General features: G+C 55.4%; 3 protein-coding genes and 1 non-coding gene across 4 annotated transcripts; 1 reads left to right on the forward strand and 3 right to left on the reverse strand.

Annotated features, from left to right (window-relative positions):
* Positions 1–948: 948 nt before the first annotated feature.
* Positions 949–11121, reverse strand: LOC128950004 (E3 ubiquitin-protein ligase TRIM11-like). The gene is made up of 12 exons (XM_054294897.1): positions 10698–11121; positions 10204–10244; positions 9581–9673; positions 8471–8701; positions 7840–7862; positions 7340–7455; positions 6769–6798; positions 5370–5959; positions 2620–2727; positions 2441–2463; positions 1850–1965; positions 949–1469 (listed from the first exon to the last, which is right to left on the reverse strand). The coding sequence occupies exons 1-12, from the start codon at positions 11119–11121 to the stop codon at positions 949–951; spliced, it is 2316 nt and encodes a 771-aa protein (XP_054150872.1).
* A 672-nt stretch (positions 11122–11793) lies between these two features.
* On the reverse strand, positions 11794–11866 carry TRNAV-CAC (transfer RNA valine (anticodon CAC)). Its single transcript has one exon. It is a non-coding gene; the product is annotated as a tRNA-Val (tRNA).
* Positions 11867–13012: 1146 nt separating this feature from the next.
* On the forward strand, positions 13013–17629 carry LOC128950010 (E3 ubiquitin-protein ligase TRIM41-like). The gene is given in 8 exon segments (XM_054294902.1): positions 13013–13990; positions 14408–14503; positions 15215–15445; positions 16048–16070; positions 16225–16352; positions 17083–17114; positions 17116–17322; positions 17324–17629. Coding segments are annotated over 8 exon segments (1929 nt in total). The 5' UTR covers positions 13013–13084.
* A 2306-nt stretch (positions 17630–19935) lies between these two features.
* LOC128950001 (receptor of activated protein C kinase 1-like) lies at positions 19936–24110 on the reverse strand. Its single transcript, XM_054294894.1, is given in 9 exon segments — positions 19936–20117; positions 20466–20576; positions 21237–21319; positions 21322–21376; positions 21756–21866; positions 21964–22059; positions 22192–22339; positions 23551–23722; positions 23895–24110. Coding segments are annotated over 9 exon segments (951 nt in total). The 5' UTR covers positions 24004–24110; the 3' UTR covers positions 19936–20051.
* Positions 24111–24349: the final 239 nt, after the last annotated feature.

Raw genomic sequence — 24349 nt, forward strand, 5'->3', positions numbered from 1 at the left:
CATTTGTTTAATTGAACATAATTTGTTTAATTAAACCCCATTTGTTTAATTTGTTTAGTTAATTTAATTTGTTTAATTAAACCCCATTTGTTTAATTTGTTTAGTTAATTTAATTTGTTTAATTAAACCCCATTTGTGTTTGTGCCCTGGAAGAGCCACAAGCCCCGAGCAGGTGTCCCAGGGACTGTCCCTGTCCCTTCTCCCTGGAGGCCACGTCCCACTGCTGGCACTCAGGAAGGACACAGAGGGGGAAATCACAATTTAAAAATTATTATTAATTATTATTTTTATTATTAACTATATAAAACATGGAATCCACAGACATGGTCACCACAGGGACCTTTTTCAGAAAGAAAAGACCAACTCCACTATTACATAAAAAAATGTAACTTTAGAGTCCTTGGTTTGGAGGTGGGATTGTCTACAGCCAGACAGGCAAGACTTGGAAAAATTGGCCTTTCCATTCCAATTTCTCCCATTTTCCCCTTCTTCCAAATTACTCTGACCCACAGTTCCTTCTCCACAGATCCTTCCCTGTTTAGTGCCTCATTTTCCCCTAAAATTAACCCTAATCTTAAACCTAACCCTAACCCTAACATAACCTTAACCCTAAACCGAACGTTAACCCTACTCCTAACGCCAGCCTAACCCTAAACCTAACCTAACCCTGATGCTAACTGTAACCCTAACCAAATGGGTTAAACCCTAAAGCTAAGCTAAAGCCTACCCATAACCCAAATCCAAACCCAAATCCAAACCCTAACCCTAACCCTAACCTAACCCTAATCTTAACTCTAACCCTAACCTAACTCTAACCTTAACTCTAACCCGAAACTAACCCTAATATTAACCCCAAACCCAAACCCCAAACTAACCTTAACCTAACACTAACTGTAACCCACACCCAAACCCACCCAATTTTCTGTGAATTTTGGGGGGCGTTTCCCCTCAGGGCCACACGCGCAGCCGCGACCGGGCCCCCACCACCCAGAGCCAGGGCCGGAGCCTCTCCCCGCCGAAGGCCGCCCGGGAGAAGACGAAGAGCAGCGCCCCGTCCTCGGCGTCCAGGAAGGCCACGGAGCCGCCGTGGCAGTCCAGGTGCACGCTGACCCGGCGCGGCAGCCACCGCGGCGCCACCGGGGTCGCCTTGCGCGCCGTCAGCGCCCGCAGCTGCGCGCCCCACTTCTCCAGGGCCCAGATCCCGCCCTGCGGGCCCAGGCTCAGCCGCCCCTTCCTGGGCACCGAGTCCCGCGCCACGCCCACGGCCCAGTCGCCGCCGTCGCCCACGTCCACGTGCCAGCAGTGGCGCCCGGACGCGAAGCCCTGGCGGCCCAGCACGAAGGGCCAGTGGTCGAAGCGCTCAGGGCGGTCCAGGAGCAGGCGGGGCGAGGATCCGCGCCAAACGCTCTTGCCGTCCTCGGAGAGCACCAGCTCGGGGTGCGCCGTGTCGGGGTCCAGGGTCACGCTGGCTGTGGGGACAGAGCTGTGTCAGTGCTGGGGGATTAATTGTCATGTTAATTGGATGTTAATTTGTAATTTTGCAAGGGTTTTCCTCCCCCCATTTTAAACCAAATGCTCTTCCCATCTGTGTTGGGGTCCAGGGTCACGCTGGCTGTGGGGGGACAGAGCTGGGGTCAGTGTTGGGGTGTGTTTTCCTAATTTGGAGTGCTAATTTGTGATTTTGTAAGGGTTTTCCTCCCCTGCCTTTGGACCAAATGCTCTTCCTGTCCTGCGACAGCGCCAGCTGGGGGTGCGCCGTGTCGGGGTCCAGGATGGGAGAAGGGCAGCTCAGCTCCTCCAGCTCTCCCAAAATACAATTTAAATCTGTTTTTGTTCTCCCACTGGGTACCTTGGAGCTTCCTCAGGGTTTCCTTCAGGGCGCTGCTCCTCCACGAGAAGTGACAAACTCGCTCTTCCAGCCCCGGAGCCGCGTCCAGGGGCAGCTGGAAAGTCACTTTCCCACACCTGGAATTAGAAATAAATTAAAACAAAACCGACAAAACCCCCCCTGACACTTCTCAGGAGCCGCCAGCAATGAGGGCTGGTGCTGCTGGAATTTTGGGATTTAATTTCCCCCCTTTCCCTTGGGAATCCAGGAGATCAAAGGCCAGATTTCCCTGTTGGATTAATTTCCTTTTCTGAACCTAAATTTTCTTTTTTTCTAAACCTAAATTATTTCTAAACCTATTTTTTTTCTCATTTTTCTAAACCTAACTTTTTTTCTAATTTTTTTCTAAATTTTTTATGAGGAAGGAAGAAATTTGTCGGGGGAATTTTGGGCCGGAGCAAAGAGCCAAGTGTTTTAAATTATTTTGTGATTTTTGAGACCAGATCCCAGCGGATCAGCACATCCCAAAAGGAGCTGAGTTCCGAGTTCCCTCCTCCATTCCTCCAGGGAAAACTCGTGGAAAAGATTTTCCAGGGAGAAGAAATCACAAACCTGCTGATGGAGCTCTTCACATCCTGGGGGAAGAGAGAAACAAGAGGCAGCTCAGCCTGAGATCCCTCAAAATCACAGAAAATGGAATTATTCGGGAATTTCGGGAACCGCCAGCCCTCCCAGGGGGGTTTAATTCCCTTTTCCCCAGATTTTCCCTCAGAACAGGAGAATTCCCTCACCTGCTGCTGGTTCTTCTCCTCCTGACCCTGTTCTGGGGTTTCCTGGTGGGAAATCTCCGGGGTTTTTTTCGCCTGCCTCTTCTCCAGCTCATTTTTCAGATCTTGCAGCTGTGGGAGTGAGAGGAGCTCAATTTTGGGCAGAATTTGACAGAATTTGGGCAGTAGGGCTTTTAAATTGCAAAAATAAGGAAAAATGGGGTGGGAAATACCACCAGGAACTCATGGAAAGGAATTTCCCATGGGGAAAAAAACCCTGGAGTCAAACCCTGACTCAAATCCCCACAGATCCCTGCCCAAATCAGGTAAAATTCTGCCCAAAGTAGATCAAATTCTGCCCTAATGGAGTCAAATTCTGCCCCAATCGGATCAAATTCTGCCCAAATTGGGACAAACTCTGCCCAAACTGGGTCAAATTCTGTCCAAATGGGGTCAAGCTCTGCCCAAATGGGGTCAAATCCTGCCCAAATTGGGGTAAATTCTGCCCAAATCAGGACAAATTCTGCCCAAATTGGGACACATTCTGCCCAAATCAGGACAAATTTTGTCCCAATTGGGACAAATTCTGCCCCAGTTGGGTCCAATTCTGCCCAAATTGTGACAAATTCTTCCCAAATGTCCCCAGGGTCAGCAGGTGGCACCTACCAGGTCCTCCAGGGCCGCTCTCCTTCCTCGGAGTCTTCCTCCCCCGGCTCACGAAGCCGAATCCCGGCTGGAATTCCCTCCCTGGGGATCCGGACCCGGCCGGGTTTGGTCCTTCCCGGCTCTCCCTCCCTGTCCCGGGTGGATCCGTGCCACGCCTCGGGTCCCCCTTGGGCTCTCCCGGCTTTTCCTCATCAGAATTCCAGGTTTTCATCCCTCCAGCTGCTCCGCCCCGCTCCTTCTGCACCCAAATCATCCCAAAAAAACCCTGGAGAAACAGGACCCGGGTGGGTGAGTAGCTCCTGCACCCAAAGGATCCCCAAAAACCCTGGAGAAATGGGATCCGGGTGGGCGAGGAGCTCCTGGGGCTGAGTGGGACCAGAAATGGGGCAAATCCAAGGGAAAAAGGGGAAAGTCCCCAACCCATCCCGTGCCGGTTTTTCCGGGCCCAGCGTCGCTCCCGGTTCCTCTTCTCGGTTCCGGAATTAATTTTGGGGCAGTTTCGCTGCTGCCGCTTCCTCTTTTGGGTTTCCTCGGAAGAAAATTGCGTGTTCTTGAGGAAATTGATGTCTGTGAAAACAGCAGAAATGGCCAGAATTCGTGTCCTGCCCCTGCCCAGGCTGAGGCACCGCCGGCCCTGGGGCTGGTCCCACCTCATCCCTCCCCAGCATTTTTTGGGGATAAATAAAGTAAAAATTGGGGTTTTGGGGATAAATAAAGTGAAAATTGGGTGTGAGTGGATAAATTGGGTTTGCATGGGTAAATAAAGTGAAAATTGGGTGTGAGCGGCTGGGGAGGAGGAAGCTCAGCGAGGTTTCCTCATCCCATGTGGATTTTCCTGATTTATCACCCAGAGACTCAAAAATCCAGAGGAAATCCCGGTGGGGAGGCATCCTTTTAGTTGAGAAAAATAAAACACAGGAAACCACGAAACATCCTTTTATTTGAGAAAAATAAAATTACAAATGCTAGGAATGTGGAAACCGCCCCCAAAGTGAGGGGTGAAGAGCTCAGGACGCCCCCTGGACAAAAAACATTTTGGTCTTGGGGTCTCTGCTGCTCAGAATGACCCCAAGATAAGTTAAAAAGTCTCTTTTCTCAGTCAAGAAGGAGTCAGAACTCTTCATTTCTCATTCTCAAGGTTGTTTATTTTATTTATTTTTATTTATTTTATCTATAAAATTATTTCTGCCGTCCAGCCGAGGTCCTCTCAGCAGGACAGACAGAGGCACTCTGCCCGCCCCCAGGGTGGTGTTATCTTTTTATACAAAAAATTACAATATTTACACACACACTATTTAAAACTACAATACTTAAATTAACTACAATATTAAAATTAAAAATAAAAAAACCTACAATATTAAAATTAAATAAAAATTAAATACACAATGAGCTTCTTCTCTAAGGCAAACCAAAAGTGCCAACATCACAGCAGAAGACGCAGGCCAAGAAGAAAGGCTGGACACGCCCAGATTCCTCCATCTTGTCCCATTCTAAAAACCCCAAAAATCTATTTTTTCACCCTGTGATAAATTCACTATCATTCCACTTAAACTTTCGTGGCTTGTAATTCTCCATATAAAGGTTGGTAATTGTTTTTCCCAATCAAAGGCACGGGGGTCTTGGGCTCTGTGCCAGGGTCTCTGAGCCCCCTGGGAATGAGCTCGAGTCCTCCAGGGTAGCCAGAGGAATTTCTGGGTTCTGAAACTTTGGGAAAAGAGGAAATTGGGGAGGATCCATCCCACCAAGGGCACAACAAGGTAAAAACCCCACACACCAAACCGGGCTCCTCCTGGGGCCATCTCAGACCTCCCGATGGACTCAGAGGGGCGGCATCACTTGGGACTCATCCCCTCATCCCCTCAGGAGCAGATCCTCATCGAGAACCTGAATCCCACCCAGTCCAGGACTCAGAGGGGCGGCATCACCTGGGACTCATCCCCTCAGGAGCAGATCCTCATGGAGAACCTGAATCCCACCCAGTCCAGGACTTAGAGGGGTGGCATCATTCAGGATTCATTCCCTCAGGAGCAGATCCTCATCTAGAACCCGAATCCCACCCAATCCAGGACTCAAAGGGTTGGAATCACCTGGGACTCATCCCCTCAGGAGCAGATCCGCATGGAGAACCCGAATCCCACCCAGTCCAGGGGGCACACGACCCTGCCGGCCACGGCGCGGTCCTGGCAGCGCTCGCCGCGCGTCACCTCGAGCAGCCGCGCGCCCAGGCCCATCTTGAACCAGGGCCGGAGCCGCTCTCCGCGGAAGGCGGCGCGGGTGTACTCGAGGATGGGCACGTCGTCGCCGGCGCTGAAGAACGCCACGCGGCGCCCCTCGTAGTCCAGCGCCACGCGGAGCCGGCGCGGCGGCGGGCGCAGGCGCAGCCTGGCGCGGGGCGACGTCAGCGAGTGGAAGGCCTCCAGCGCCCAAACGCCCTCCTTGGGGGTCAGGCTGAGGGGGCCCCTCCTGCGGGAGGACTCCCGCATCACCCCCAGCGCCCACACCCCGCCCTGGCCCACCTCCACCTCCCAGAAATGCCGGCCCGAGGTGAAGCCGCCCCGGGCCAGCACGCAGGGCTCGAAGTCGAAGCGCTCGGGGTGGTCGGGGGCGTCGCGGGGCCGGAGCTGCCCCCGCGCCTCCCGCGCGTCGGCCGACAGGTGCAGGTGAGGGTGGGCGGTGTCGGGGTCCAGGGTGAGCGAGGCTGCGGGGACACGGAGGGGTGGGGAGGGGGGGGTCAGCATTCTGGAAAATGCCCTTCGGAAAAAGGGGGAAAACCCCGGAAAAATCCCCTGACAATGCCCTTCTGAAAAAGGGGGGAAATCCCCTGAAAAAATGCCCAAAAAAAACCCCTGACAATGCCCTTCTGAAAAAGGGAAAAATCCCCTGAAAAATGCCCTTCTGAAAAATGCCATTCTGAAAAACGGAAAAAAAAAACCCTGAAAAATCCCCATCTGAAAAAGGGAAAAATCCCCTGAAAAATGCCCTTCTGAAAAATGCCATTCTGAAAAAGGGAAAAAAAAAACCCTGAAAAATCCCCATCTGAAAAAGGGGAAAATCCCCTGAAAAGGGGGGGGGAATGCCCTGAAAAATGCCCTGAAAAAATCCCCTGAAAAGGGAGGGAAATCCCCTGAAAAGGGGGGGGAATGCCCTGAAAAATGCCCTGAAAAAGGGTGAAAATTCCCGGAAAAAACTCCTGAAAAAAGGGAAAATCCCCGGAAAAATCCCCTGAAAAAAATCCCATGAAAAAAGGGGAAAATCCCCTGAAAAATGCCATTCTGAAAAAAAGGAAAAAAAACCCTGAAAAATGCCATTCTGAAAAAGGGGAAAAATCCCCCGAATCCCAACCCGCTCCCGTTCCACAGTGTGGAATTCCCGGGCAGGAAAAGGGAGGAAAATTCTCTTTTTGGGATGTTTTGGGTTTGCACACAGCCAGGGTGTCACCCTTGGTGTCCCCTCCCACGGGAGCCTCTCCCAAAAACCCAAATCTGGAATTTCCTGCCCCAAACTCACCCGGCTCCTGCAGCAGGAACATGAGGCTGTCTGGGGAGAGAGAATTCAAGGATTTGGGGTCAAAAATTGCCTTTATCCCTGGGATAAACCCCTGGCCCAGCCAAACTCACCCCCAGGATTTGGGGATTTATCCCCTCTCTGTCCCCTCCCCGGCTTTTCCGATCTTTGGGATTTGATTTTCCCACCCCAAATCTGATTTTTGGGTGAGACCTGTGCTGTTTTTTCCCTCTTCTCCACTTCCCAGCTGGTTTTGGCCCACGAAAACCCTCAGGTGAAAAGTTCCTGGATATCCCAAAAAAACCCCAAAAAACATTTCTGTCGGGGATCCCACAAAATTACACAATTTCTGCCAGGTATCTCACAAAATAACCCCATTTCCGTTAGGAATCCCACAAAATAATCTCATTTTTCCCAGGTATCCCACAAAATAATCCCATTTTTGCCAGGAATTTCACAAAATAACCCAATTTTTCCCAGGAATCCCACAAAATAACCCCATTTCTGACAGATACCCCCCCAAAATGACCCCGGATTTTGCCCCATTCCTCCCGGATTTCCCACCCTGTCCCACCTTGGCATCTCCTCAAGGTGCCCCTCACCAGGACGTTCCTCTGGGCGAAATCCTCCAGGCTCCTCTCCAGCTCGGGGGAGATCTCAGCCGGGGGCTGGAACCTCATCGTCTCACAGCTGCCAAAAACGGGGCCAAAAAATGGGCAAAAAAAGGGGGAAAATGGGCAAAAAATGGGCCAAAAAAAAGGGGAAAAAAGTGACAAAAAGGGGGCAAAAAAAGGGGCAAAATCCCCCAATCCAATGGTTAATTTTATTCTCATTAAATATTCTCCCAGGAACAATAAAATATTACATAAAATATTAAATAAAATAATAAATAAAATATTAAATAAAATATTTTCCCTGCCCTTCCTGGGCAGTTTCCTTCCCCCCAGATCCAAATTCCCGAGCCCGGAGCAGTGCAGTGGGAATTTGGGTGGGAATTTCAGTGGGAATTTGAGTGGGAATTTGAGTGGGAATTTGAGGGAATTTCACCCAGAGGAGCAGAAGGAGCTGCCTCACCTGTGCAGGAGCTGTTGGATGTCCTGAAGGTGGGAGGAGAGAGGAGATGGTTAAACAGGAGGAACAGCGATCTGTGATCCTACAAATCCCAGGATCAAAGAACTCTGGCCTGGTTTGGGTTGGAGGGTTTTTGGGATTTTTTTTTAATTTTTGGTGGGTTTTTGGAGATTTTTTTTTTGGTGATTTTTTGGTGATTTTTTTTTTGTGATTTTTCAGTGATTTTTGGTGATGTTTTCAGTGATTTTTGGGGCTTTTTTGGTGGGGTTTTTTGGGGGGGGAGGTTTGGGGGGTTTTGGGGATTTTTTTTGGGGGGAATTCTTGTGGAATTTTGGGGGGGATTTTTTGGGTAGATTTTGGGGGTTTATTTGGGGATTTTGGGTGTTTTTTGGGGGGATTTTGGGGGGATTTTTCAGGGGGATTTTGGGGTATTTATTTGGGGATTTTGGGGGCTTTAAGGGGACCCATCCTAATCCACACCAAACCACTTCCCAGAGGTGTGCCAACTCTGTCCCACCTGGTAAAGGCACCAGGGGAGCTCCTGAGGGGACGATTTTGGCACTGAATTTTTAATTTTGAATTTTATTTATTCCTCTTTCTCCCTCCCAATCCCAGCCCTCCCGGGGGCTCCCACCTGCAGGAATCGGCTCGGGGGCTGCTGGAATTTCCCCTCCATCTCCCAGATGAGCGTGTCCAGCTGGGACAGCTCCTCCGAGACCTTTCCCGCCGCCTGCTCCCAGCCCCGGGCCATGGCCGCCTCCAGCTCCCCGAGCTGCGCCAGCAGGAGGCGCTGCTGCTCCTCCAGGGAGCGCCGCAGCTCCCGGAACTCCCGCGCCAGGCGCTGCCCCTCGTCCCGCATCCTGTCCTGGGTGAAAAACGCGGATTTTAGGGTTGGCTTTTTATGGCATTGAAATGAACGCTGTGGTGATGTTCATCACGTCGGGGTCACCACTGCTGCTCCTCCAGGGAGCGCCGCAGCTCCCGGAACTCCCGCGCCAGGTGCTGCCCCTCGTCCCGCATCCTGTCCTGGGTGAAAAACGCGGATTTTAGGGTTGGCTTTTTATGGCATTGAAATGAACGCTGTGGTGATGTTCATCACGTCGGGATCACTGCTCACCCCGCGTCCTGTTCTGGGTGAAAAAACGCGGATTTTAGGGCTGGCTTTTCAGGTATTAAAATGAATGTTGTGGTGATATTCCTTTTGGGAAGTCTGAACCTCTCAGGTACCTCAGAAATGGGGAAAAAGAGAGGGAAATTGGGATAAAAAGGAGGCAATGTCCTCCAAAAATCTGAGAGATCCCAGAGGAATGCCCCATGGCCTCTCCCTTAATTTGAATAAAGCCAAAAAAAAGGAAAAAGGAATTTTCTGTCTCCTTTTTGGGCACAAACCTCTGGTGTTTGGGGGTTAATTTATTTTCCTGTCTCCTTTTTGGGCACAAACCTCTGGTGTTTGGGGGTTAATTTATTTTCCTGTCTCCTTTTTGGGCACAAACCTCTGGTGTTTGGGGATTAATTTATTTTCCTGTCTCCTTTTTGGGCACAAACCTCTGGTGTTTGTGGATTTCCCTGGCACCTCCCTCCCCTCCCTCCCCTCATTATCTCCCTGGTGCAGCCCCAGCTGAACCCCAGCTGATAAACCCAAAGCTCCGTGAGCCAAATTCGGGAGGTTTGGCCTCAAAACAGCTCTGGGGCAGAGGGAGGGACCCAAACCCCAGATCCAACCCGGCCCCCAAGCTGTTCTCACCAGGTGCAGGCTCCTCCAAGCTCCGGATTTTCGGCTTTCCAGGAATTTTTCTCTCTCCTCCTTCAAAGCCTGGAGGCAGCTCTGGATCTGCTCCTGCAGGGAAATAAAAAGTGAACTCAGAGGGGCTGAGAAAATTCTGTTTTCCCACCAAAATTTCCTCTATCCCTTGTATGAGATGGGAGAAGCTTTGCGCAAGAAGAAGGAGCTTGGAAATAACAATAACAACAATAACAACAACAACAATATAATGATAATGATAATGATGATGATGATGATGATGATGATGATGATGATGATAATAATAATAATAATAATAATAATAATAATAATAATAATAATATTTTTCCAAGAAGGAGCGAGGAGCTGAGCCGGAGCCAGCCTCACGTCCAGGGAGGGGAGGAGCTCCTGGGTGTCCCCATCCCCTGAGTGGCACTGTCAGGGCTGTCCCTGTCCCCAGAGTGTCCCCAGGGCTCTCAGCCGGTACTCCCGGTGTCCCCATTGTCCAGCTGTCCCCATGCTGGCTGTCCCCATCTCAGTGTCCCCATCCCAGAGTGGCACTGTCAGGGATGTCGCCATCCCGAGTGTCCGCATCCCCTGGCTGTCCCTGTCCCCAGGGCTCTCACCCGGTATTCCCGCGCCGCCTCCTCGATGGGCACCACCCGGTCCTGCTCCCGGTCCTGCTCCCGGTGCTGCTCCCGGTCCTGCTCCCGGTCCTGCTCCCGGTGCTCCCGTTGCTGTCCCCATTGCTGTCCCCATTGCTGCTCCCGGTCCTGCTCCCGGTCCTGCTCCCGGTGCTGCTCCCGGTGCCATTCCCGGTGCTGCTCCCGGTGCTCCCGTTGCTGTCCCCATTGCTGTCCCCATTGCTGCTCCCGGTCCTGCTCCCGGTCCTGCTCCCGCTGCTGTTCCCGCTGCTGTCCCCGCTGCTGTTCCGGCTGTTCCCGCTGTTCCCCTTGCTGCTCCCGGTGCTGCTCCCGGTGCCGTTCCCAGTCCTGCTCCCATTGCTGTCCCCATTGCTGCTCCCGGTCCTGCTCTCGGTCCTGCTCCCGGTCCTGTTCCCGCTGCTGTCCCCATTGCTGCTCCCGGTGCCGCTCCCGGTGCCGCTCCCGGTGCCGCTCCCGGTGCCGCTCCCGGCGCTCCCGCGCGCACTCGGCGCACAGCAGCGCCCGCTCCTCGCGGCAGAAGAGCCGCAGCGGCTCCCGGTGCCGCCCGCACACGGAGCCGTCCCCCGGTGTCCCCGGTGTCCCCGCTGGCGGCGGCGGCGCCGGGAGCAGCGCCGGGAGCAGCTCCCGGGCGATGCCCGCGATGTGCCCGAGCTCCCGGCTCGGCCTCAGGCCGCCGCTCCCGCCGCCCGGCGCCGCGTCCCGGCACTGCGGGCAGCAGAGCGGCCCCGCCGTCGCCCCGGGGCCCGGCCCGCAGCGCTCCACGCAGCCCCGGCAGAAGTTGTGGCCGCAGCGCAGCGAGACGGGGTCGCGGAACAGCTCCAGGCACACCGGGCACGAGGCGGCGGCGCGGAGCTGCTCGGCGGGGCTGGGGAGCGCCATGGGGCCCGAGGAGGAGGAGGAGGGTGTGCTTCCTCCCTTACGGGTGCTGGGGATGAAGAACAGGAGGAGGAGGGTGAGCGTCCTCCCTTTGGGATCCTGGATATTGGGGAGGAGGAGGAGGAGGAGGGTGTGCTTCCTCCCTCGGGGATCCTGGATATTGGGGATGAGGAGGAGGAGGAGGGTGTGCTTCCTCCCTCGGGGATCCTGGATATTGGAGATGAGGAGGAAGAGGATGCGCTGGGACCTGGGGAATGAAAAAGAGGAGGATGTCAGGGGTGTTGGATATTTGGGATGAGGAGGAGGAGGAGGAGGAGGGTGTGCTTCCTCCCCTGTGGGTGCTGGGACCTGGGGATGAAGACGAGGAGGGCGTGAGGGATGGTGGATGTTGGGGATGAAGAGGAGGAGGAGGAGGAGGGCGTGAGGGATGGTGGATTTTTGGGGATGAAGAGGAGGAGGAGGAGGGCGTGAGGGACGGTGGATTTTTGGGGATGATGAAGGAAAGTTTGGCTGGAGAAAGCAGGGAGGGCAAGCAGAGCTGAGATTCAAAATTACGCAAAGAAAAATGAGGGGAGAAGGGCTCAGATGAGCTCAAAGTGCCGGAGCGAGGGGGAAAAAATAAGGGGAAAAGGGAAGAAAAGAAAGAAAAAAAAGAGACGGGAAGGAAAAGGGAAGTGTTTCTGCCCGGTTTCGAACCGGGGACCTTTCGCGTGTGAGGCGAACGTGATAACCACTACACTACAGAAACGCTGAGCGTCGGCCGCCGCGCCGGCAGGGAAAACCGCGGCCGAAATGAGGAATTTTGGGTAAAATGGGAAAAAATACCCGAGAGGGACCGGGATCCTGACCGGGACAGGAACCGGAACCGGGACTGGAACCGGGACAGGGAAAAGCGCGGGGAAAATGGGGGATTTTGGGTAAAAAAGGAAAAAATACCTGAGTGAGACCAGGAAAGGGAAAACCATGGGGAAAAGAGGGGATTTTGGGTAAAAAGGGCAAAAATACCTGAGCGGGAGCGGGACAGGAACCGGGACCAGAACCGGAACCGAGACCGGGACAAGAACCGGGACCAGAACCGGAACCGAGGGATTCGGAGCGCCCCGGGCTGCGCTGAGGGCGGGGAAAGCCGCCAATGCCCCGCCCCGGCCCCGCCCTCAAACCCGCCCCGCCAAGATGGCGCCGCCCACAGTCCTCCAAGACCAACGAGTTGCGTGGCTAGCCAAACCCTGGCGGAAGCGGCGAAGCCTGCACTTCCGCCGTTGCTCGGCAACCAGAATCACTCCCTGTCACGTTGGGCGCAAGAGGCGGGGTCCCAAACAGAAGACGGAAGTTCTGCGGCCTTTCCCGTGTGTGGCGGAGCCGCCGCCAGGCGAGCGCGGCTGGGGGGAACCGGAGCGGGACCAGGACCCGGAAAAGAAGCGGAACCCGGACCAGGGAGCTCGGAGCGCCTCGGGTTGAGCTGGGCGCGGGAAAATCCGGCAGTGGCCCACTTCCGGTTCCACTCCCAGTCCTCCCAGACCAACGAGTCGCGTGGGTAGACAAACGCCGGCAACAGGAGCCACTTCCTGTCATATTGGGCGGAACAGGCATGGCCTAAGCCGGAAGGCGGAAGTTCCGCGGCCTTTCCCGTCTGTGGCGGAGCCGCCGCCGGGCGAGCGCGGCCCGGGAGGAACCGGACGGAACCGAAGAGAACCGGGGGGAACCGAGCGGGCACCGAGCAGGACCCGGGCGACATTCAGCGAGCACCGAGCGGCTCCTCCAGAATCCTGAGAGCGCGGGGGGACCGCGGCGGCGAGGCCCGGTGAGGAGGCCCGGTGAGGAGGCCCGGTGAGGCCTAGCGGGTCCCGGTGAGGCCTAGCGGGGCCCGGTGAGACCTAGAGGGGCCCGGCCCGGGCCGGGGGACTGAGCCGGGCGGAGGAGGAGGAAGAAGAGAGGAGGAGGAGGAGGAGGAAGGCGCCCCCCGGGCATGGCGGCGCCGCTGGCGCTGGGCGGCCCCGGTTCCTTGCGGCCGGACCCGGTGGAGACGCTGCAGGAGGAGGCGATCTGCGCCATCTGCCTGGATTACTTCGCCGACCCGGTGTCCATCGGCTGCGGGCACAACTTCTGCCGCGGCTGCATCTCCCGCCTCTGGGCCCGCGGCGGCGGCGGCGGAACCGAGCCCGGCCCGGAGCGCTCCGAGCTCGAGGAGGAGGAGGAGGAGGAAGAGGAGGAAGAGCTGGAGGAAGACGAGCTGGATGTAGAGCACGAGGAGGAGGAGGAGGAGGACGGCGTGGAGGAGGAGGAGGAGGAGGAGGACATGTGGGAGGAAGAGGAGGAGGAGGAGGATGAGGAGGAGGAAGGCGAGCTGTGGGGAGACCCCGCCGAGGACGAGGAGGAGGAGGATGAGGACGAAGGCGGCGCCGCCTGGGCCGAGGGCGCGGAGGGCGGCGGGCTCTACCTGGGCTACGACGAGGACGCCATGGAGGAGGACGTGGAGGAGGAGGAGGAGGCCGAGGACGAGGAGGAGGAGGAAGAGGAGGATGAGGATGAGGACGCCGAGGAAGGCCCCGCGGCCTTCACGTGCCCGCAGTGCCGCAAGTCGTTCTCGCAGCGCAGCTTCCGGCCCAACCTGCAGCTGGCCAACATGGTGCACATCATCCGCCAGCTGCACCCGGGCCCCGGCGCCACCGGCACCGCCACCGGAGCCGCCGGCGCCGCCCCCGAGCCCGGCCCCGCGCCCGGCGGGCCCCCCGAGCTCTGCCCCAAGCACCGCGAGCCCCTCAAGCTCTTCTGCGAGCAGGACCTGGCGCCCATCTGCGTGGTGTGCCGCGAGGCGCGGGGGCACAAGCAGCACAGCGTGCTGCCGCTCGACGAGGCGCTGCAGGAGTGCAAGGTTTGGGGAAAAAGGGAGAATTTGGGGTTTTTAGGGTGTTTGGGGTGTTTTTGGGGGAGTTTGGAGGGTTTGAAGGGGTTTACATGCGGGGTCTGCGTGGTGTGCCGCGAGGCGCGGGGGCACAAGCAGCACAGCGTGCTGCCGCTCGACGAGGCGCTGCAGGAGTGCAAGGTGAAAATCTGGGGAGTTTTGAGGTTTTTGTGGGGTTTTTTGGGGGTTTGTTTGGGGTTTTGGGGGGTTTGGGGCACGAGGGTTACAGGGGCAGCGCTGGCTGGAGCGGTTCAGTGGCTGGGGATTGAGGGGGATTTGAGGTTTGGGGGTTTTTTGGCGTTTCTCTGGGTTTTGGGTGGTTTTGGGTGGTTTTCCGGGGTTTTTGGGGGTCAGAATCCCCAGCCTGAGCCCCCTCCTCTCCCCCAGACCAAGCTCCAGAGCCACCTGGAGCCCCTGCGCCGGCAGCTGGACGCGGTGCTGAAACAGAAATCCAGCGAGGAGGAGAAAATCTCCCTGCTCAGGGTGAGCTGTGCACCAATTCATCCCTTTTCGGCCCAAAAAAAGAGTCCCAGGACACTCAAATCTCATTTTCTGCACAAATTTATTCCTTTTCAGCCCAAAAAACAGTGCCAGAGCACTAAAACCCCATTTTCTGCACCATTTTGTCCCTTTTCAACCAGTGCCAGGGCACTAAAATCCCATTTTCTGCACCGTTTTGTCCCCTGAACTTCCATTCTCAATTCTCAATTCTTCATTTCTCTCCATTAAGGGAGAAGGGCTGGAAATCATTGTTGAAGGAGTGGAAATTTGGGGTTAAAAGGCTGGAAATGCTCCAACACCAACTTTGGGGTTAAAGGAGTGGAAATTTGGGGTTAAAAGGCTGGAAATTGTCACTCCAACCCTGGAAATCTTTGCTCCAACACTGAAATTTGGGGTTAAAAGGCTGGAAATTGTTGGTCTAACCCCAAGTTTGGGGCTAAAGGAGTAGAAATTTGGGGTTAAAGGAGTGGAAATCGTTGCTCCAACCCCAGCTTTGGTGTCAAAGGAGTGGAAATTTGGGGTTAAAGGAGTGGAAATCATTGCTCCAACGCAGAAATTTGGTGTCCTAGGACTGGAAATCATCACTCCACCACAGAAATTTGGGGTTAAAACCCTGGAAATCCTCGCTCCAACCCGTCAATCCGCTACTAAAAACCCGCAAACCCTCTCGCCACCCCATTTTTCCCCCCGCAGGAGCAGATGCAGGCGGAGATGCAGGAGCTGGAGGCCGATTTCGAGGAGCTGCAGCAGTTCCTGGCCGGGGAGCAGCTGCTGCTGCTGCGGCAGCTGCAGGAGCGGCACCAGGCGCTGCAGGCGCGGCAGCAGCGCAACCTGGGCGCGCTGGAGGAGCGCGGGGCGGCCCTGCAGCGCCTCATCAGCGAGGCCGAGGCCGCGGGCAGGCAGGACGGGCTGCAGCTGCTCAAGGTGGGGTTAAAGTGGGGGAAAATGGGGTGAAAATGGGGTAAACTGGGGTAAACTGGGACTGGGGAACGGGGATTGAGGGGTGACAGTGCTGCAGGAGAGGGCAGCACCTCTGCAGCCCCTGATCAGCGAGACTGAGGCTGTGGGGAGCCAATTTTGGGTTAAAATGGGGCAAAATGCACCCCTTCTGAGCCAATTTTGGATTAAAATGGGGCACAATCCACCTTGGAATTGGGTTTGGGTTAAAATAGGGCAAAATGCTCCCATTTGGAACTGATTTTGGGTTAAAATGGGGCAGGATCCACCTTGGAATTGGGTTTGAGTTAAAACAGGGCAAAATCTGCCCATTTGGAACTGATTTTGGGTTAAAATGGGGGAAGATCCACCGTGGAATTGGGTTTGGGTTAGAATGGGGCAAGATCCACCCCTCTGGAGCCAATTTTGGGTTAAAATGGGGCAAGATCCTCAGTTTTGGGTTAAAATGGGGTAAAATCCGCCCCTTTGGAGCCAATTTTGGGTTAAAACAGAATCCCACAGGACCAACCCAAATCCTCATTAAAATTTTCACTTTTTTTCTTTTCCCTTCTGTGTTTGGCACCTCCCAGGACATCAAAGGCACCTTCATCAGGTGAGTCCCCGTCCCCAGCGGGGATTCTGGGGCTGGTTTGGGAAATTTGGGGGATTTTGGGGCCGGTTTGGGATTTTTGGGGCAGCGGGAAGGCCCGGAGGGCACCTTGGAGCAGCTGAATCCCAATTTCTGCCGTTTTTCCCCCGTTTTCCAGGTGTGAGAACATCAAATTCCAGGAGCCCGAGATGATCCCGGTGGACGTGGGGAGGAAGTTCAGGAATTGCTTCCTGCAGGACGTGGTGATGAGGAAGATGGAAAAGGTCTTCAGCAAAGTGCCCCAAGGTGGGGAGGGGGAAATTTGGGGTTAAAAGGGTGAAAATTGGGGGTTTAAAGGGGTTGGAACTGAGGGTTGGAGAGGGGAAAATCTGATGCTTAAAGGGGTGGAAATTTGGGGTTAAAAGAGTGAAAATTGGGGCTTTGAAGGGGTTGGAGTTGGGAAAATCTGTTGTTTAAAGGAGTAGAAATTCTGGGGTGAAAAGGGTGGAAATTGGGGATTGGAGGGATTGGAAATTAGGGGTTGAAGGGATTGGAAATTGGGTTGAAAAGGGTGGGAATTGGGAACTGGGGGTTAAAGGGAGGAAAATTTGGAAATTGAAGGAGTGGAAATTTGGTGTTAATTGGATGGGAATATGGGGTCGAAGAGGAGAGAATGGGGATTAAAAGGCAGAGAATTTGGATTAAAAATAAGGAAACGGGGGATTGATGGAGTGGAAATTTGGTGTTAAAGGGCTGGAAATAATTTAAAGAGTGGAAATTTGGGATTAAAGGGCTGGAAATGCTCCAACACTGGGGTTGAAGGAGTGGAAATTTAGGGTTAAAGAGATGGGAATATGGGGTTGAAGAGGTGAGAGTTGGGACTAAAAGTTAGGAAATTTGGGGGTTGAAGGAGCGGAAATTTTGGCGTTAAAAGGGTGAAAATTTGGAAGTCGAGGGAGCGGAAATTCAATGTTCAAGAGCTGCAAATCCCGCCCCAAACCCCCCTAACCCCCCTAACCCCGCGCCCGCCCCGCAGCCGACGTGACCCTGGACCCCTCCACGGCGCACCCCGCGGCTCAGCCTGTCCCCGGACCGGCGCAGCGTCCGTCTGTCGGAGCGGCGCGCGGAGCCCGCGGTGCCGCCGCGCCCGGGCCCCGGCGCCGCCGGCGGCGACCTGTGCGTGCTGGGCTCGCCCGGCTTCACCGCCGGCCGCCACTACTGGGAGGTGGAGGTGGGCGGGCGCCGGGGCTGGGCCGTGGGCGCCGCCCGCGAGAGCGGCCCGCGCGCGGCCCCAGGGCGCCCACGGCCCCGCGCCGCCGCCGCCCCGGCGCGAGATCTGGGCGCTGGGCACCTCGGGCAAGAAGTACCAGGCGCTGACGGCCACGGAGCAGACGGCGCTGGCGCCCGCCGAGCAGCCGCGCCGCTTCGGCGTCTACCTGGACTACGAGCGCGGCCAGCTGTGCTTCTACAACGCCGAGAGCATGAGCCACATCCACACCTTCCACATCTGCTGCTGCCGCCAGCGCGTCTTCCCCTTCTTCCGCGTGCTGGCCCGCGGCACGCGCATCAAGATCTGCACCTGATGATAGGGGGCGATGGACTGGGAGGGGTCGGACTCTGGCTTGTGCAGGTGTTTGGGCCCCGAGGTTCTTCTTCTTCCTTGTCTTCATCCTCCTCCTCCTCCTCCGCGTGCTGGCCCGCGGCACGCGCATCGAGACCCGCACCTGATGATAGGGGGCGATGGGCTGGGAGGGGATGGACTCTGGCTTGTGCAGGTGTTTGGGCCCCGAGGTTCTTGAGGTTCTTCTTCTTCTCCCTTCTCTTCATCCTCCCCTTCTCGTGCGGCGCGCGCATCAAGATCCGCACCCGACGGGGGCTCAGAAGGGGTGATGGACTCGGGGTGGTGTTTGGGTCCTGAGGTTCTTGATCTTCTTCTGCTTTTCCCTTCTCTTCTTCCTCCTCGTCTTCATCATCCGGCGCCGCGGAGCCGGGGCAGCTCAAGGTGGGGAAGCGCCTTGGGATTGGGTTTTGGGTTAAAAAGGGGAGAAACCGCCACTTTGGAACTGGTTTTGGGTTGAAATGGGGGCAGAATCCGTCTTGGAATTTGTTTTGGGTTGAAATGGGGTAAGATCCGCCCCTTTGGAACCAATTTTGGGTTAAAAGGGGACAGGATCCATCTTGGAATTGGGTTTTGGGTTGAAATGGGGAGGATCCAGCTTGGAGTTGGGTTTGGCTTGAAGGAGGTAAGGTCTGCGCCTTTGGAACTGGTTTTGGGTTGAAATGGGGCAGGATCTGCCACTTTGGAGCCAATTTTGGGTTAAAGTGGGGCAGGACCCACCTTGAAATTTGGTTTGGGTTGAATGGGGCAAGATCTGCCATTTTAGAACTGGTTTTGGGCTCGCCCCTTTGGAGCCGGTTTTGGGTTAAAATGGGGCAGGATCCTCCCATCTGGAGCCAGTTTGGGGTTAAAACTGGGCAGAATCCGCCCTTTTGGAGCCATTCTTGGGTTAAAATCGAGCAGGATCTGCCTTTGGAACTGGTTTTGGGTTAAAATGGGACAGAATCCTCCCCTTTGGAGCCAATTTTGGGTTAAAATGGGGCAGAATCCACCCCTGCTGCTTTGGAGCCAATTTTGGGTTAAAATGGAACAGGATCTGCCCCCCTGGAGCTGGTTTTGGGTTAAAACAAGCAGAATCCACCCCTTTGGAGCCATTTTTGGGTTAAATTTGAGCAGAATCCACCCCTTTGGAGCCATTTTTGGGTTAAATTCGAGCAGAATCCACCCCTTTGGAGCCATTTTTGGGTTAAATTGGAGCAGAATCCGCCCTTGCTGAGGTGATTTTCGTTCGGAACCGTTCTGGATCCGGTCTCAGTTCCGGTCCCAGTACTGGGAGCTGCCCCCCCCCCAGTTCAATTTTGGGCCCTTCCCGGGAATTTTTCCACATTTTGGGACCAAATCCTGTCAGATTTGAACCTCCCTCCTTTCCCAAAATCCGCATTTTTCGGTGCCTGGATTTTTGGGTTCTAGCCCCGTTCTCCCCCTGCTGTTTGCTCCTCCCTTTCCTTGCCATTTTTTGGGGAAAATCCCGGGTTTTTGGGTTTTCCCCTCCCCTCTGGCACTTTACGGGGTTCCCGCCCCGCAGCTCTGGAGCTCCCCGGCTTCCCGGCTTGGGAATAATTTAATTTAATTTTTTTTTTTTTTTTTCCTCCCTTTTTTGTTATTTCCATCTGCATCCTTTCCCACCTGGGAGCTCCTCCCCCTGCCCCTCCCCCTGACGTTTTTCCCTGAATTTTGGTGGATTTGGGAAATTTCCTTGTTGGCGTTTCAGAGCTCGTTCGGGATATTTTTGGCTAAAAAAATGAGAATTAAACGGAGATTTTAGTTTTATGACTTGTCAATAATAAAGATTAAAGAAGTTGTATCAAGGGCAGTTATTTTCTTTTAAAAGTTAATTTAATATCTAGCAATTATTTACTTTTAAAAATATTTAGCAGTTATTAATTTTTAAAATTATTATCTAGCAGTTATTTACTCCTAAAAACTAATATTTAGTTATTTACTATGCAAAATTTAATACTTAGCAGTTATTTACTATTAAAAATAATACTTAGCAGTTAATCACTTTTAAAAATTAACACCTAGCAGTTATTCACTATTAGAAATTAATTTAATATATAGCAATTATTTAATTTGGGAGTTTTTAAAATTAATTTAGGTTCCTCATATCTTACACAATTTTGGGGTTTTTAAATTAATTTGGGTTTTTTATTAAGTGGAGATTTTTAAAAATTAATTTACCGAGGAACAGCCCCAAATCCCACCCCAGTGACGTCACCAGCATTTTCCCCCTTTTTGAGGTTTTTTGCCCCAAAATCCCATCAGGAACACGCAGCGACTCCAGCTCCAAAAATCGCCATTTATTGACATTTTTGGGTTAAAAAAGGCAGGATTGGGCCTCAGCCATTTATTGACGTTTTTGGGGTGAAAAGCGGCCGGATCGGGGCTCAGCGGGTGCCGATGGTCACCTGCCACACCCGCACCAGGTTGTCGGTGTAGCCGGCGAAGAGAGTCTGGGGACAAGGACAGGGGTCAGGGTCATTCAGGGGTCATTTAGGGTCATCCCAGGGGTCACTCCTGGCCTCAGCCCCAGGTGAGGGTCCCCAGGTAAAGGTTCCCCCTGCCCAGGTGTTGGGACCCCATTTGAGTGTCCCCTCCGCAGGTGAATGTCCCCAGGTGAATGTCCCACCCTGCCCAGGTGAGGGTGCCCAGGTGAGGGTGCCCATGTGGCCCAGGTGAGTGCCCCCTGCCCAGGTGAATGTCCCCAGGTGAGGGTCCCGATTTGAATGTCCCTTGCCCAGGTGAGGGTGCCCAGGTGAGGGCGCCCAGGTGAGTGCCCCCTGCCCAGGTGCGCTCCTCACCTGCCCGTCTGCCGACCAGGCCAGCGAGGTGCACTGGGGCGGCTCCGCTTTGCTGCTGGTGCTGATCACCTCCTGCTTCAGCTCGTCCACGATGATCTTCCCCTCCAGGTCCTGCGGGGGAGGACAGGTGAGCAATCACCTGGATCCCACCTGGACCTCACCTGCATCCTGCCCTGATCCCACCTGGATCCTGCCCTGATCCCACCTGGATCCTGCCCAGATCCCACCTGGATCCTGCCCAAATCTCACCTGGATTGTGCCCCCAAATCTCACCTGGATCCCACCTGGATCCTGCCCAGATCCCACCTGGATCCCACCTGGATCCTGCCCAAATCTCACCTGGATTGTGCCCCAAATCTCACCTGGATCCCACCTGGATCCCCCAGCCCGGGTGGCTCAGAAACAGCCTCTGGGTTTCCCCACGGAGCGGTCGGAGGCATTTCAGTGTTTCATCACGGCACGGGGGGAATCCCAATCCCAATCCCAATCCCATTCCCATTATCCCATTATCCCAATCCCAATCCCAATCCCAATCCCAATCCCATTCCCATTATCCCAATCTCAATCCCTATCCCCTTATCCCAATCCCCCAAATCTCATTTTTGTACCCAAATCTTGATGCTGGGCCCCGTGGCGGCGCACAGCCAGTATCGGCTGGGGCTGAAGCACAGCGCGTTGATCACGGCCCCGCTCTGACCCCATTACCCACACCCATAATGCCAATTCTGTGATCCCAATCTCATTTCCAGCCCCATTTCCCCGTTTTTTTACCCAAATCTTGATGCTGGGCCCCGTGGCGGCGCACAGCCAGTATCGGTTGGGGCTGAAGCACAGCGCGTTGATCACGTCCCCCCGTCCAGCGTGTACAGGTGCTTGCCCTCGTTCAGGTCCCACAGCATGGCCTGGCCATCCTGGGGACACAGGGGACATCAATGGGGACACCCCCAGAACCAGGACACCCCCTGTGGGACACTGGGGACGCCCCCAGGGGGACACAGGTACAGGTGCTCTCCCTCGTTCAGGTCCCACAGCATGGCCTGGCCATCCTGGGGACACAGGGGACATCAATGGGGACACCCCAGTGGGACACTGGGGACACCCCCAGGTGTGTCCCATCCTCACCTTGCCCCCCGACGCGCACAGCGACCCGTCAGGTGACACGGTGACCGTGTTCAGGTACCCCTGACAATGCCCCAGGTGTGTCCCCAGGTGTGTCCCAGGTGTGTCTCAGGTGTGTCCCAATGCCCCAGGTGTGTCCCAGGTGTGTCCCCAGGTGTGTCCCATCCTCACCTTGCCCCCGGACGCGCACAGCGACCCGTCAGGTGACACGGTGACCGTGTTCAGGTACCCCGTGTGCCCGATGTGGTTCGTCTTCAGCTTGCAGTTGGCCAGGTTCCACACCTGGGGGGGACAGGTGAGGTCAGGGGGGACGATCCCGGGGCTCCCAGGTGTGCCCAGGTGTGCCCGGCCCGGGGGTCTCACCTGGACGGGGGCTCACCTTGACCAGCTTGTCCCAGCCGCAGGAGACGATGATGGGGTTGCTGCTGTTGGGCGAGAAGCGAACGCACGAAACCCACTCGGAGTGGCTCTCGTCCTGGGGACAGGTGAGACACAGGTGAGACAGGTGAGGGACAGGTGAGGATGTCCCCATAAATGACCCCAAATCCCCATAACTGACCCCAAATGACCCAAAACCCTCGGAATTCACCCCAAACCCGTGTCCCACCTGCACGGTGTACTTGCAGACGCCCAGCGTGTTCCACAGCTTGATGGTTTTGTCCCGCGAGCCCGACACGATCTGCCGGTTGTCGGAGGAGAAGGCCACGCTCAGCACGTCCTTGGTGTGCCCCACGAAGCGCCGCGTGGTGGTGCCCCTGGGGGGAAACTTGGGGTGAAACATCCAAAAAATGGGAAAAACACACAAAAAAATGAGAAAAACGGCCGTAAAAATGGGGGAAATGGCCGCAAATTGGGATAAAACAGCTGGGAATTGGGAGCAGCCCACGCTCAGCACGTCCTCGGTGTGCCCCACGGAGCGGCGCGTGGTGCTGCCCCTGCGAGGGGAAATCCGGGGTGAAATAGCCAGAAATTGGGAAAAACAGGCAGAAATCGGGGTGAAATAGTCATAAAATGGGAAAAAACAGTCAGGAATTGGGGTGAAATAGCTGTGAAATGGGAAAAAAACCAGCCAGGATCAGGAGCAGGGTCAGACACCCAGAATTTCCCCAGAAACCAGGGAAATATCCATAACCTGGAAAAACACCCAGGAATTGGGGTGAAATACCCAGAAACTGGGAAAAACAGCCAGAAATTGGGGTGAAATAGCCATAAAATGTTAAAGAACAGAAGGGAATTGGGGTAAATGTCCATAATTGCAGTGAAATATCCATAAATGGGGGAAAACCACCCAGGAATTGGGGTGAGATATCCATAAATTGGGAAAAACAGCCATAAAAATGGAGTGAAAAGAGGTGTGCAATGATTGACTCAGTGAGAATTGGATCAGTGGGAATTGGACCAAAGCGGTTCCAGGAAGATCTGGGGATTTGAGAAGAGTTTGACCCCACAAATTCCGGCCCTTTTCCTGCTGCATCCCCTCAATGGACACCCAAAAAAAATCCCAAAAATCCCCCAAAAAAAAAAAAACCCAAAATCCCCAAAAACCCGCGGGGCTGCTGGCCCAGGTGTCTCCCATCATCATTGCAGGACTTGTCCTCAGACCCCCGGGGGGATCAGTGGGAATTCAGCTGTAATCATCGGGAGAGGAGCGGCGAGCAGCCCTGACCCAAAAACCCCGGATTTCACCCCAAACCGAGCCCCCAAACCGCCGGAACTGCCCCCAAACTGACGTGGTGAGGTCCCAGAGGCACAGGGTGCCGTCCCAGAGCCGGACAGGGCGAACTGCCCGTCGGAGGAGATGACCCTGACACCCGAACCCCAAAACCCCAGGATTTCACCCCAAACTGACGTGGTGAGGTCCCAGAGGCGCAGGGTGCCGTCCCCGGAGCCGGACAGGGCGAACTGCCCGTCGGAGACGACCCTGACACCCGAACCCCAAAACCCCAGGATTTCACCCCAAACTGACGTGGTGAGGTCCCAGAGGCGCAGGGTGCCGTCCCAGGAGCCGGACAGGGCGAACTGCCCGTCGGAGGAGATGACCACGTCGCTGACAAAGTGCGAGTGCCCGCGCAGCGCCCGCTGCGGGATCCCGTAGTTGGTCTCGTCACGCGTCAGCTTCCACATGATGATGGTCTTGTCTGGGGAGGGGGCACAAGGGGGTCACAAACCCACTGGGGTCACCCCAGAGACCCTCAGGGACCCCCTGTCCCTTCCTCATCCCCCCCAGCCCCGTCCCGCGGCTCCCCCCGCTCCCGGCCGCCCTCTCCCCCCTCACGGCAGCCCCCAGACCCCTCCCGGACGGTCCCGCACCGCGCGAGGCCGACAGGATCATGTCCGGGAACTGCGGCGTGGTGGCGATCTGCGTCACCCAGCCGTTGTGGCCCTTCAGGGTGCCGCGCAGGGTCATCTGCTCCGTCATGGCGGCGGATGGCGGCGGCGGGCGGCGGCGGGAGCGGCGGGATCCGCGGGATGGCGGCGGATGCGCGGAGGCCTCGGCCCGGGCCCGTCCGTCCCCTCAGCCTGCGCGGGCGGAAAGAGGCGGCGGCGCTTCCGGAGGAACCGGAAGGGACGTGCACCGTACGGCAACATGGCGGTCGGCATGGAAAATATGGCGGCGCCCATGGGCGTTGTACGGAAAGGGGGGATTTGAGGGGGAAACCTCGCAGTGTCACCCCAAAACATCCCAGTGTCCTCCAAAACATCCCAGTGTCCCCCAGAGGGTCCCAGTGTCCACCAGAGGATGCCAGTGTCCCCCAAAGGGTCCC

Source organism: Melozone crissalis, unplaced genomic scaffold (assembly GCF_028551555.1).
Source record: "Melozone crissalis strain CALT ecotype California unplaced genomic scaffold, PUWL_Pcris_2 ptg000367l_1, whole genome shotgun sequence".
Lineage (NCBI taxonomy): Eukaryota > Metazoa > Chordata > Aves > Passeriformes > Passerellidae > Melozone > Melozone crissalis.